Source organism: Lissotriton helveticus, chromosome 12, assembly GCF_964261635.1.
Source record: "Lissotriton helveticus chromosome 12, aLisHel1.1, whole genome shotgun sequence".
Classification (NCBI taxonomy): domain Eukaryota; kingdom Metazoa; phylum Chordata; class Amphibia; order Caudata; family Salamandridae; genus Lissotriton; species Lissotriton helveticus.
In genome coordinates, this window is record NC_136073.1 from 568,807,763 (window position 1) to 568,822,052 (window position 14,290).

The following is a 14,290-nucleotide window of genomic DNA, read 5'->3' on the forward strand; positions in this document are numbered from 1 at the left end:
CGCCACCGTCCGTGTCCGGACGACCCCAAGTTCCTGTCCACCCATCCCACCCCTGAGAGTCTGGTGATCCAGGCCTCGACCTCCCAGACCGCATTCCCGTCGGCCCCGCCCGACCAGGAATCCAAGAGGTACGACCAATATGGAAAGAAGGTCTTCTCGTCCCTGAGTCTGGGACTGCGGTCTTGCAACACTGCATGCCTCTTGGGCCGTTACACCCACTCTCTGTGGGATACGGTCGCGGAGTTGCTGCCAGAATGCCCGCAGGAGGTACGGGCAAAGCTCGGCAAGGCTATGATTGAAGGCCGAGATGCAGCAAGATACTCCATCAGGTGTGGTCTTGATACGACCGACTCGCTGGGCAGAGCGATGTCCACGACGGTGGCGATTCGTCGCCACGCCTGGCTGCGATCCGCCATCTTTTCGGCAGATGTCCAAAATACTTTGATGGACATGCCGTTCGATGGCAGTCACCTGTTTGGCGACAAGGCGGACCACGCGCTGGAGCGCTTCAAGGACTCCAGGGTCACGGCCAAGTCCTTGGGTCTCTCGACCCAGCGCCAGCAAACGGGTTCGTTTCGCTCCTTTCGTGGCCACGGAAGGGGCGGTCCCACACGTGCTGCCAGCCACGCACCGCAGAACACTTCTCAACGCGGTGGCGGCCGTGGATTCCGCCGTGGAGGCGGTCGGGGACAACGGCGAGGTCAGACCACACCTCCCCCGCAGCATCAGCCTCCAAACCCTCCTAGTCCGTGCTTTCAGGCCCATGTGACTCTATCACATCGGACAGGTGGGTGCTGCAGCTCGTCCGAAGGGGCTACTCCCTCCCCTTCGAGACCTCTCCTCCAGCCATGCCACCGCAGAACCACCGTGTGTCGGGGGACCACTTGACACTTCTGCAGGAGGAAGTTACGGCCCTCTTGGCCAAGGGGGCCATCGAGCGCGCTCCTGGGCCAGAAGTAGGGTGTGGTTGCTATTCCCACTACTTTCTGGTACCCAAGAAGGACAAGGGGGGCCTCCGTCCTATCTTGGATCTACGGAACGTCAACGGCTTCCTCCGGAAGGAGAAGTTCAAGATGTTGACTTTGGCTCAGGTCTTGGCTGCTCTAGACCCACAAGACTGGATGGTGGCGTTGGACTTGCAGGATGCGTATTTTCACATCCCCGTCCTGCCGGCCCACCGGCGTTACCTGCGGTTCACGGTAGGCCACGAGCACTTTCAGTTTATCGTGCTCCCATTCGGCCTTCGCAGCGCCTCACGGGTGTTCACGAAAGTGATGGCGGTGGTCGCAGCTCATCTGCGCCGGTTAGGGGTTTCAGTCTTCCCCTACCTCGACGACTGGTTGTTGAAGGCGGGCTCGCCCCAGACAGTCGTCCACCACCTTCAGATGACGGCAGACCTCCTGCACGAGCTGGGGTTTTCCATCAATGTGCCGAAATCACACCTGTGTCCCTCTCAAAAGCTCCTTTTCATCGGAGCGGTTCTCGACTCGGCGCAGTTTCGGGTTTATCTTCCGGAACGGCGGATCCGGGATATACAGGCTTTGATTCCCATCTTTCAGCCGTTATCCTGGGTTTCGGTCAGGTTGACGCTGCGGCTGCTGGGGCTGATGGCTTCCTGCATCCTTCTGGTGCATCACGCCCGGTGGCGGATGCGGGCTCTGCAGTGGGACCTGAAGTTTCAGTGGGCCCAGCATCAAGGCAACCTATCCGACCATGTCCTGATCTCGGAGGGCACTGCGAGCCAGTTGCAGTGGTGGCTTACGGACCGCGATTGGGTCAGAGGCAGATGCCTCTCCCTTCCCCAACCGGAGCACGTGGTTGTGACGGACGCGTCCCTCCAGGGCTGGGGAGGCCACTTGGGAGAGGCGGAGATCAGAGGTATCTGGTCTCCGGCGGAATCCCGGCTCCACATCAACATGTTGGAGCTGCGGGCGATTCGCCTAGCACTGAAGGCATTCCTCCCCTTTGTCAACGGGAGTGTAGTGCAGGTGTTCACGGACAACACCACCGCCATGTGGTACTGCAACAAGCAGGGCGGAGTGGGGTCGTGGACCCTTTGCCAGGAGGCTCTGCGTCTCTGGCAATGGCTGGAACGTCAGGGCGTGACTCTGACGGTTCAACACCTGGCAGGTTCTCTGAACGCCAGGGCGGACGAACTCCGCCGTCGGTGCTCGGTGGATCACGAATGGCGTCTGAACTCGGACGTGGCGAAAGGCCTCTTTCTGCAATGGGGAGAGCCTTGGTTAGATCTATTCGCCACAGAAGAGAACGCGCAATGTCATCAGTTCTGCGCGTTGGAGTTTCCAAGACGGCACTCGCTCGGCGACGCCTTTCGGCGCGAGTGGAGCTGCGGTCTGTTGTACGCCTTTCTGCCTATACCACTTCTGCCCAGAGTGCTGAAGAAGATCAGGCGCGACCGGGCCCAAGTTATCCTTGTGGCTCCGGACTGGGCTCGAAGGTACTGGTATCCCGAGCTACTCAGCATGTCAGTCGGTCCCTCGATCCGCCTGCCCCTTCGGGAGGACCTTCTGTCGCAGCAGCAGGGGACGGTCCTCCACCCGAACCTGTCCAGTCTCCACCTCCATGCGTGGAGATTGAGTGGCGACAGTTGAGGCCATTTGACTTGCCTCCTGAGGTTTGTGATGTGATTCTGGCAGCCAGGCGTCCCTCCACAAAGTCGGTATACGCCTGCCGGTGGAACAGATTTGTGGCATGGTGCACAGCAAAGGCTGTGGACCCTCTCTCTGCCCCTCTTTCCGAGGTTCTCCTCTTTCTTCTCTCTCTTGCCCAGCAGGGCTCTGCTCTGGGCACTATCAAGGGCTACCTTTCTGGCCTTTCGGCCTTTCTAAGGCTGCCTGATCAACCTTCTTTGTTCAAGTCCCCTATTGTAACGAGATTCTTGAAGGGCATCACGCACATGTATCCACCTGTTCCGTTCGTGATGCCTCAGTGGGACTTGAACCTGGTTCTGACCTTCTTGATGTGCGCTCCCTTTGAGCCACTTCATTCCTGTCCTCTCCGTCTCCTGACTTTAAAGACGGCCTTCCTGGTTGCCATCACCTCTGCCAGGAGAGTGAGTGAGCTCCAGGCTCTTTCTGTCAAACCTCCTTTCATGTCCATTCATCCAGACAAGGTGGTTCTGAGAACTAGACCTTCTTTCCTGCCCAAAGTAGTATCTGCTTTTCACATCGGGCAGTCCATCACCTTACCCTCCTTCTTCCCGCCTCCGCATCCTTCAAAGGATGAAGAGCGGCTCCATCGTCTGGACCCAAAACGTGCGCTTTCATTTTATATGGATCGCACACGGCAGTTCCGGGTGGATGACCAACTGTTTGTTGGCTACGTGGGTGCGAAGAAGGGACGGGCAGTACATAAACGGACCATCTCTCGGTGGGTCGTTCTGTGCATCAAAGCGTGCTACTCTTTGGCTCGGAAGGAGCCTCCTGTTGGGCTGAGGGCCCATTCCACTCTGGCCACGGCGGCTACTGCTGCCCTGGGCCGGGGAATCCCTTTGCAGGACATTTGCCAGGCGGCTACGTGGGCCTCGCTGCACACCTTTGCGAGGCACTATTGCCTGGACAGTCAAGTCCGGAGGGATGGCTTCTTTGGCCGTTCGGTCCTCCAGGACTTTCTGGTGTAGGATTGTATTGGTTCGCAGACCCACCACCGGGGTTGGTATTGCTGGGGTATCTATTCTAAGGTAAGGAATCTAATACTAACCTGTTTCTTTCAGATGAACAAGTTACTTACCTTCGGTAACGATATATCTGTAAGAAACAGTAGTTAGTATTAGATTCCTTACCGCCCCGCCCATCCTCCCCGTTCTGCGAACTGATACCTAGGGTTAAGGACATCCCTTTCAGGGCCCTAGTTTCAAATGGCACCAGTGTTGGTTCTCACATGGCTCTGCGTGTTCTGGCGCGGAAAAGCTATGTACAAAGAACTGACGTCAGCGCGCGGAGGCGGCGTCTATATACTCCAGCGACGTCATCACGGCGCACGACGCCGACGACTGACGCGGAGCCGCAGGGGACGCCTGCAGACGACGCCTACCGACGCGCAGGGGTACTGCTACGCAAAAGTTTCCGGATCCAGACTGATGCCTGGGGATATTCTAAGGTAAGGAATCTAATACTAACTACTGTTTCTTACAGATATATCGTTACCGAAGGTAAGTAACTTGTTCTTCAGGGAGATAGTGTGCGGTCAAGAGATCCCAACTCAACCGTCAAATAGCAGACATAATAAAAATCTCCAGCCCAATGTTTGTTTATAATTAAAATACTTTAATCCTGCAGTACAATTCAATACTACTCAGTTCAGTTATACTTGGAATTATACTGTTGTAATCCGGATTATGCTCTCCAGTTATGCCCACCGCCCTTCCACTATTCTCTCCCTGCTCTGGTAATCTAATGGCTATAGTATCTGGTATAGGCTTGAATGAGGCACAGGTGTGCGTTGCATCACATTTACATCCACCGGTTAGATGCATAACTTGGTTCAAATGTTTTCACCCCAGGTATTGGCTCTAGTAAAGTCGCACATCCTTGCGACAGTCATCGACTCGCATACAGTACATTGGTTTGATTGAAGACTAAGCCCTGCTTCACCTGCCCGATGGCGAACAGACCACATTTTGTGGTGGGTGCAGTCTGCATCCCTGTCCTTACTTTACCTCTCCTCACTACAGGGGGCCTCAGTGGTGGCTTCTTCCAAGCAGGAATCCCTGGATGAAAATGGCCCACAGGTCTTGCATAGCCTCACATTGTCTTCGCCAGTTTCACCCTTTCCGGCAGAGTGGGGGCAGGGTCCCAGACAAGGCAGTTGCAACCTCTAGGCCAATTCCTCAACTGCGATGTGTCTTTATGTCCGGCAAGGCTCCACTTCAACAGAAATGTGGCTCCTTTTCTCTGGTCTTTGCAGGTGCAGCACCAGTGACTGACAGCTGACACAAGATACTTGTGATTGTTAAGCTTAAAGCTGTTCACCCCACGAATCCCAAAGAGAAACCAGGAGAGTCCCTCTCAATAGCTGGCTTAGCTCTCTAGGGCAGTCTGCTTCCTCACTTGGTCCCCATTTGAGGAACAGGATGGGGTTTTCTTGGACAGTCACTCCTCCAGCTGTACCAGGCACTCTCCTACTCTTTTTCAGTTGGCCAGCAGACTTTTAAATACTAGACAAAACCCCATCCTTTGTCACACAACAGTCTTTCAATTAGTTGGCATCCCTTTGTCTTCAGGATGCCTATTTATATCTTCTCTTTTTTTAAAATTTTATGTATGCAGGCATTACTTGCGGTTTATAGGCATCCTAGAACTAGCAGTTCCTAGTTCTACTGTTCTGGCTTACAACTGTTCGCCATGTCTTTGTGAAAGTACTGATAGTTGTGGTGAGTTCACTATAGTGGCAAGATGTCCATGTATTTCTGGCTGGTGAAAGTAGTTTCTGGTCAGGGATCACCTTCAACAGATGATTCTTCTTCTTCTCAAGTTGGTCTTTACCTTCAACACCCTAAAGTCCCACCTTTCTCCATGCAGATTTTAAGCTTTATAGGGGCAATCCTGTACACAATCTACATTAAGGTGATTCCTTGTCAGAAGAGTGCAGCTATTCTGAACATGCTTTTGAGATTTCTGACTCTAGATCGGATCCTGGTTCTACAGATTTTAAGTCGGTTTGGTCTCATGGCCTTGTGTATCATGTTGGCAGCTCTGGCCAGATGGCGAATTAGGGCTTGTCAGTGGTGTCTGAGGTTTAATTAAATCCAGCATCAGGAGAGTCTCACCCTTTAGGTGCAGATATTTTACTATGTTCTTATACATCTGCACTGGTGGATGCACCCCTCCTACCTTTGGGCGAGGAGTCTCTTCTACGCTTCTCATGCTCCGCTTCCTGTAGTTACAGGCTCCTCTTCACCAGCCTAGGTGCCCATCTGGGTGGCGTATGACTCATTGAAATAAGGTCTTTGGTTGGCTTCAGAGCAACTCTTTAACATACATGTGCTTGAGATGTAGGTGGTCCATCTTGCCATGAATGCATTCCTCCTTTCCGTCTCAGGGAGTACCATGCTCATTTTGTCAGACTGCACCACTACTGTCCAATTATATAAACAGACCATGTATTAGTCATGAACCCTATGTTGGGAGGTGATTTGCCTGTAGGAGTGGGTTCAACAACCAGGAATTTTCCAGGTAGTGGCACATCTAAATGACACCCTCGAAGTAAAGATGGATGCTCTCAGTCCTCCCTCACTTGAAGACCACGAGTGGGAGCTGCATCCCAACGTGACCGAGGTGATTCTCTCCAGATTGTTTTTTCCGTTAGTGCATCTCTTCACCAAAGGCCAGGAAGTGTCCTCTGTTTTGTGCTGTACACTTCCTTGTGGGCTCCATTAATGTTCAATTAGTCCCAGGGAGCCAGCTGTTGTACCTGCTGCACAGCAAGTATCAGCTGTGATTCTGCCGGTTCTGCTTCTGCCCAAAACACTGTACAAAGTTCAGTAGGAGCAGCCCAGACTGACTTTTATAGGCACAAAGTACAGGGCCAACCCTTGCTCTTCTGTGGAGAGCAGGACTGCTCTTGCTGTAGGATTGTGAGGTTTTCCACCTAATTTCCCAAATGCTGCAGCTGCATTGTAGAGATTGATCGGTACATGTTAGTTCTTTTGCCTTCCTGATGTAGTCCCAGATCTTCTCAGCAGCCAGGAAGTTAGCTACCAAATAACTCAATGCAGGTCACTGGGATGAGTTAGTCCAGTGGTATGAATCTGTAGGCATCAACCCCTTGTAGTCTTGCCTTTCTGACATCTTGTGGTTTCTTATCCTTTGCTCCGAATATCTAGCGGTGACTACAGTTGAGGGTTATCTGGTGGCCCTGGTTGCCTTTGTGTGCTTGCTTGATCAACCTTCCCTGTGTCAATTTTTTCAACCGTTTTCTCTGTTTGTTGCCTCTAGCTTGGTTTATTGTTCCTCAGTGGGATTTCAGTCTCCATTTTACTTTCTCATTGGCATCGTCATTAATCTAATACCCAGATGCTCAGTTCATTTTCTGACTGTTTTAGCGGTGGCAATAACGTCAACGCTTAGGGGGAAAGTTCCCAGATCCTATCAGTTTGTCCACCCTTTTCAGAGCTTACTTCCTGGGTAAATTGCTTTTGTGCACCTGCTCATCCTTCTTATCAAAGTTGTTTTTTACTTTTCATGTGGCTCTGTTTATATTTCTTCCCTCCACCACGTCCGAACGAGGAGGAATGACTTTGTGGGCTGGTCCCCAGACTTGGCAGAGTCTTACAACATGGACTGCATTTGTCAGAAAAGAGTGGTTGATCAGCTTTTTCTAGGCTTTCCTGAATGTAAGAAGGGCATGATGGAGACCAAACGCTCCATTTTGCATTGGTCATCCTCTGTATCAAGATCTGCAGCACCTTGACCAAGAAATATTCTTCAGAGGGCATTTGTGCCAAATCCACTTGAGCCCTAGGTGTCTCCATGGCTCTCTTCAAAGGTGTCCATTTTACTAACATCTACCAGGCGGCTACTTGGTAGTCCTTGCATACTTTTAAGAAGCAAATTCTCGTTCAAGTCTCGGACACATAGTGATGGGTACTTTGCTAGAGCTATGTTGCATAACTTCTTCGTTTAATCGGACACTACTCCATCCCAACTCATAGGGAGGTATCTCTTTGGGACTCTCTCATAAGGTGAAGAATTTGTAGACTACATATCCATCAGGAGAAGTTACTTCTTGTTAACAGATTTCTGATGGATACATAATTTTCCTACAGTTTAATCTCCTGCCCTCCTTCCTAAAGGAGATAGTGATGTCACTTGTGAGATCCCAAGATATGCACACATGTTTTGTGTTGCATTTCTAGCAGTCATTGGTGTCTTGGTTTCCTCTCTTCACACCTCGCAATGGCAGAGTCAAACTGAGGCAAGCACACCAGTTGTCCCCTGATATACTCGGTGTCGTGTCTGGAGCCGCATAGTCCCTGTTGGAGGTGTTGGCGAGGCTTTGCTGGGGAAAAATAGTCCAGACCGAAGAATCTGAAGGAAGATTAGGTGTCCACCAGAACAATTGTTACAGGAAGTAATTAACTTTGTCATTTGCACATGCAAGCATGACAGTACAGTCAAATGGTGTTTTTCTACTATACAAGTTATGGGTTTGAATCCTTGCGGGAGCAGCTTGGCTTTTTGGCCTTCTGAAGTCAATCGGATGAGATGGTAGTAACTCATTGTCAGCACTACTAAGTGGCAAGTCCGAAACCAAAAACATATTTTACCAAGAAATGCTACCCATAAAGTAACAAAACATAAGTACAGAGTACATTATTGAATTGAAAAAAAGCTTGCCATTAACCTAACCGTGCTCCACATTATCAAAACACAGTGGCTTAACAAATAGTGTTATTTTCATGACCTGTGCAGCTTTAATCACACAGGTTAACACTCCCAAAGCAAGTAAATGTTCTAGTGTGGGCAGCATTTTCTAATTGGGAAGGCTTGGCGGAACCATTTTACCAACCAGTTTACAAACTCTAAGTTTTAACTTTACTATAAATCCCGCTTGGAGAAGATACCTGCAGATATTTTAACCTGGTGGAATCCTTCATCTGCTCGTAATGGGCGACAGTGCTAGTATTTGTTCCATATAATCTCCTTTGTTGCATTGATGATTTCCCCCTTTTACAGGGATTTAGTTGCTGCCCATTCAAAGGCATCCAGATTTTCACTCCTAGACCTCCTCTTCCTGCTTAGTTAATTCCCAGCATTCCCTTTGTGTAAATACAAATATCATTTGTATTTTTTTTTCAGATAATGAAGGAAATCCAGGAGCACAAGATAAAGATTTATGAGTTTCCAGAAGTGGAGGATGATGAAGACAGTAAAGTAATCCGAAGGATAAAGGTATTGGGGTCTTTTTGAGGGTACATGTGTCAACGTGCAGGGTTTTCCATAGTCTGATCAATGTAAATACTTCAAATCTTGCTTCTGTGTCTGAGGCATGCAGTGCTCCCAGATGCTCAACCTCCACACCTTCTTGATCCTACCCTCCAAAGATGTGAAGCACCGAGTTTCCATAAGACCAAGAAGTAATGTTGTATTAGACAGACATTCCTGGATATTTGGACTCCTACAGTACACTATTGATGTTGCACCTCTCTCCTCAAAATTCATTCAACTTCAAGTGAATTTCAGCTTGTGTGCCATGTGCTTTTTATTAAGTAGTAATACACTTATGTTGAGTCTCCTCTTTACAGGCTAAAATGAGCTACTGCTTTTTTTCAGTTCAGGGTTGTATAGAAAAGTCTGCTCGTGGCAAGTGAAGCTGTAGATACACATGCTCAGTTGGGCTTGGATGTTCACAGCTAGTTTTTCTTCGAAAAAATCTTCTGAGTCATTAGCTGAGTGACTCCTCCTGTGAATGGTAATGCTCATGGGTATCCGCTCCATGGTTCGATTGTTCTGTTTGGGTCCGATGTGCTTCGCTGGGGCTCTTAGTCGACGGTCCGTGGTACTCTTTGTCGTTCCTGCTAGCTTCAGGCAATTGTTTATGCATTGTGTTTCTTGTCTGTCGTGGTCCTCCAATTGGATTTGTGCGTGTTCTATCAAGTTTTCGCACACGACAAATCGAGCACTGTGATGGAAAAACACCTTTTCGATTCTGTCCACAGTGCCACTACAAGTACTCCTGGACAGATAAACACGCAGATTGTAAACTCTGCTTATTGCCGAAGCACAACAAGACTTTCTGGTCCCCTTGCCTTACAGTACAAAAAGACAATCCGGATCGGTTGATCTGCTTGCTCAACATGCCATGAAACTGCTGTGAGACGAGGACACCTTCGACATCTTTGGGGAGGACGTTGAAGGAGAGGCGTATGTCGAATAGGTAGCAGCCTTCATTCTGGAATCTGATTTACCCTCTGACTCGGAGGCAACAGGCCCACAGCCCATGCTCGGCCAACATCAGAAGACAGCAGCAGAGAGTACAAACTCCCACAATCCGGTCATCCACCACCCCTCCTGGGATCGGGTGTCGAGCCCACAATTGGGAACACCGCCTTTGGTATGCCACTGCATCCCAGCCATGGCTGACACTGCCCTGAGGCTTCAGAACTGAGACAGTCGCTCAATACCCAGCGCACCTCAGTGTTTACTGCTCCCTTGATGCCCTCTGGGGATCGTTGTGCCAGCACCAATGGGCTGTTTAGAGTTGAAACAGTGGTTGATGTCAAAACTGGCTTTGGAGCTGAAACAGCCTTTGGTGCCCAGTCGACCATCCATGGCAGACTCTAAGGATCAGGAACTACCAATTCTACAATATTTCCAAGAGGAGATGACATTCTGCAAAAGTGTTTATTCCCCCCCCCCCCACACACACACACACACACAGGGAATATCTCAGTAAAACTACTACCAAATGCGCAGGAGACCCTTCCTCGCAAGAGAAAGCTTATCCTTGAGGAGCAGCCGGCATTTGAGGATCCACCACCTCCTAAGCATCAAGATTGGGGCACCAGTCTGTTGTCCTCTTAACCTGCTTTACCTCTTCCACCACAAGGGCCTCCTCTGATTACTTCCCCGAAGGGCTCCCACACATTCATCCTATGGGGAGAGGAGTTCTCAACACAAAGACCCTTATGATGAACCCGGAGCACTGGCGACAGCGAACCCCAACCTCTACCCTGCCAAGCCTTCTCCTCCATACGATACTACCTCTTATCACGAGGTGATTTGCAAGCTGGCCAACTTGCACAAGGTATACCTGCACACCATTACAGAGGGGATGTCTCCCTAATAGAAACGTTCTCACACACTCCTTGTTCTGCAGTTCAGCCTAAGGAGTTTGTATTCAAAGACCCTTTCAACAAGGATAGTCACACTGAGGATTAACAAAAAATAAAAACCCTCCCCGCTGACCGGTCTTAAATAAGATGTCAGCTCTCACCACATTCATTGGTTGTGCTTTCCGCCTGCAAACGGCCAAAGGCACAGGGTGCAGAGGATTTCCGCCACCAGACAAAAAGTCCCTAGAGGCGTTAACTCTAGTGTCTTGAGCTGCAGACATGCTAGGTCCATGTCTCTGGCTTAAGCTAGAAGTCTGGTAGCATTTGATTTGATGTTCTTTTGACTGGAAACACCTCTTTGTGCCTTAAGTTGATAAGATGCTTGAAAAATCAAGACACTGACGCAGCCAAAGCAATGGGAGCTCTTCAGTCTCCATCGCTCGTATGACTTTTCATTGCGTCCAATTCAATGGTGGTGCCAAAGCCACCTCCAGAGGGGCTTCCACAGGCAACAAACAGCAGCAACACTCCCAAGGTGATTTCAGGGGTGCATATGTGGGGAACAGGGTAGAGGTGGAGTGACTAAGGAAGATGCCCCTGCCAAACAGGGACCCCACTCTCCCTTTCACCCGATCCTATAATACCTGTCTGGGTTCTCTCGATTGTAGAGCAGGGTTATTCCATGGAACTTGGGGTACCACAATCCCTCCTTCAAACACTCCCTCGCACCGGAACACCAACACCTCCTCCAGGAAGAAGTAGACCTGCTCTCAAAGCCATAGTGCTTGTGCCGCCAGAACAAAAGGTCAAAGGGGTGAACTCTCTGTACTTTCGAATTCCCAAGAAAGACTGGTCCCTCAAGCCGATACTAGACTCAGTCCCCTTAACAAGCCACATGGTCGTGCTCCAGGACGTCATTCCACTATTGCAGCAAGGCAGCCTCATAATCACCCTCAACCTGAAGGGTGTCTATTTTTGATATCTCTATCCACCCTGCAGATCATCTCTATCCACCCTGCAGATCACTGGTACCACAAGTTTCTTGTAAGTGGACAACACTTTCAATTCAAAGTTCTGCCTTTCCGCATAACCACAGCTCCTAGAGTCTTTACCAAATGCCTTTCAGTCGTAGCCGCTCCTCTCCGGAGCAGTGGCGTCCATGTTTTCCTGTACCTCGATGACTGGCTGATGAAGATTGCAAGCAAACAGCAGTGTCTAGTCCAAGCTCACATCACCTTAGATCTCCTCCATGATCTAGATTTCATCAGCATCTGCAAGTCCCACCTCCAAACCCTACAAATACAGCTCTTTCGGGAAGCAATTCTAAATGTACTCACTTGGAAAGCTTATCCCAGCCCCACATGGGTTCAAGCCTTCAAGCTCTTGCTGCCTCTTTTTCAGCCAAATCTTCAGCTAACAGTGAGAGCAGTAATGCGCTTGGTTGGCAAGATAACCTCCTGCATCGCCATCGTTCCCTGCGCCCAATTGCACTTGTCCGCCCCCAGAGTGCCTGGTGGCACAATGGTCACAAGCAGTGTGTCTGTTGGATGATTTAGTGTTCATTTGGGCCAACACCTGTTGCTCTCTGCAGTGTTGGAACGCTAGCAATCTGTTGCAGGGCAGGCCTTTTCTAGACCCAGTACCCCAGGTGACTGTCACCTCGGACGCCGCTCACAGGCTCGGGGGTTGGCAGGGCGCATTTGCAGCACATGACTGTTCAGGGTCTTGTGAACACCCCTTCAACAGACCTTCCACATCAACTATCTGGAGTTAATGGCAATCCATTTGGCTCAGAAAGGTTTCTTCTGCCATGCACATCCCATAACAGTCCTGGTCAAAACAGACAACATGACTGCCCTGTATTACTTGAAAAAGCATGGGGGCACACACTCTTCCAGCTCTTGCCGTTAGCGCAAAGCATTTGACGTTGGGCAATTCACCATAGAGTGCATCTGCCAGCGGAGTACCCTCCGGGAGCCGACAACGACTTCGCTTACCTGCTTAGTAGGATGCAGCAACAAGTCAATGAGTGGGAACTCCACCCCCAAGTCCTGTTCTCATACTTCCAATTTTGGGGGTTCCCTACATAAATCTATTCGAAACTGCCGCAGACACCAGATATCCAAGCTTGGCCTCCAGGTTTCTGCATACACAGTCTATGGGCAATGCACTATGGATAAACTGGTCAGGGATATTGGGCTATGCTTTTCCACCTCTCTACGTGGTTCGGATGCTGCGGCAGACTTTCTCCTCACCATCATACTGTTGGCTCCCCCATTGGCCAGGCAGCCTTTGTTTACAACCCTCCTCGAGTTGTCCGTAGTCCCTCACAAGGAGCTCCCCAACAGGCTGGACTTTCTCACTCAACACCAGGGCACAGTTAGGCATCCTAATCTCAGGCAGTTTAACCTAGTAATCTACCTCCTGAGGTCCTAGAGCTTGAATATATCAATATACTATCTGAGGGCATGTCCATCCTCAGGGGCTCGCCATCCCACCACTTGAGCCTGCTATGCAGCAAAGTGGAATAATTTTGTCCAGTATTGCATCTCCAAGCACATAGATCCACTCAAGTTCACCGTGCAAGACCTTGTTTGCTACCTACTTAGTTAACAACGCACAGGCCTGCCTTACCCTCCATTAGCTTAGACACTCTTCATTATTCATAGTTCCAGTCACGAAAGCCTCCTCCTGGAACCTTAATGTTGTCCTTACTAGGTTCATGCCACCCCTTTTTGAGCCCCTCCACATTTACCCCTTCCAGTTTTTGTCTTGGAACGTCACATATTTAGTCGTTAATACTTTCCTTAGATGAGTGAGTGAGATTCAAGTTCTCATGCTAGAAGAACTTTATTTTCAAAGTGCCCGCTAACCGGCTAGTCCTTAGAACTAATCCAAAGTTTCTGCCTAAGGTGGGTTCTCAATTGAACTGGCAGTATTCTTTCACACATCCAGATTCAGTAGAGGAAAGAGCCCTCCACACACTAGACATTAAGAAGGCCCTCATGTACTATATTGATAGGACCACATTTTTTCGTGAAACCGAACCACTTTTTGTGGCCTACGCTAAACACAAAGGCGCTGCCAGTTCCAAAGCGGGGATAGCTCGCTGGCTACTAAAGTTTATTCAAACCTGCTATGCCAAGGCCAAAAGACTGCTTCCTGCTATCCCCTACCCTTAAAAAAAGCAGCCTCCATGGCTTTTCTGGGTAATATCCTTATAGCTGATATTTGTAAGGCAGCTAACTGGCCCACACCACAGACATTCATTAAACATTAATGTGTCAATATCCTAGCACATCAAAAATGTCCAATTGTACATGTTGTAGTACGTACACTTATAAACCATCTGCAACATCCTCCGGCTAGCCACCGCTTTAGGGAGAAGTGCTTTTCATTCTGTGCAGAGTATGTGCATCTATAACTGCACATCCCATGAACTGAAAATGTTACCCTATAAGCATCTGTTCATGGCATGTAGTGCTGTAGATTCAC

At 49.6% G+C, this 14,290-nt stretch overlaps 1 protein-coding gene across 1 annotated transcript in view; it reads left to right on the forward strand.

Moving 5' to 3' along the window:
- The window catches only part of LOC144798814 (septin-7-like), a 240,577-nt gene that overhangs the window by 196,199 nt on the left and 30,088 nt on the right, over positions 1-14,290 (forward strand). Inside the window, exon 7 of the mRNA XM_078669860.1 lies at positions 8,820-8,912. Coding sequence (XP_078525986.1) covers positions 8,820-8,912 — 93 coding nt within the window. The remainder of the gene's footprint in view (positions 1-8,819; positions 8,913-14,290) is intronic.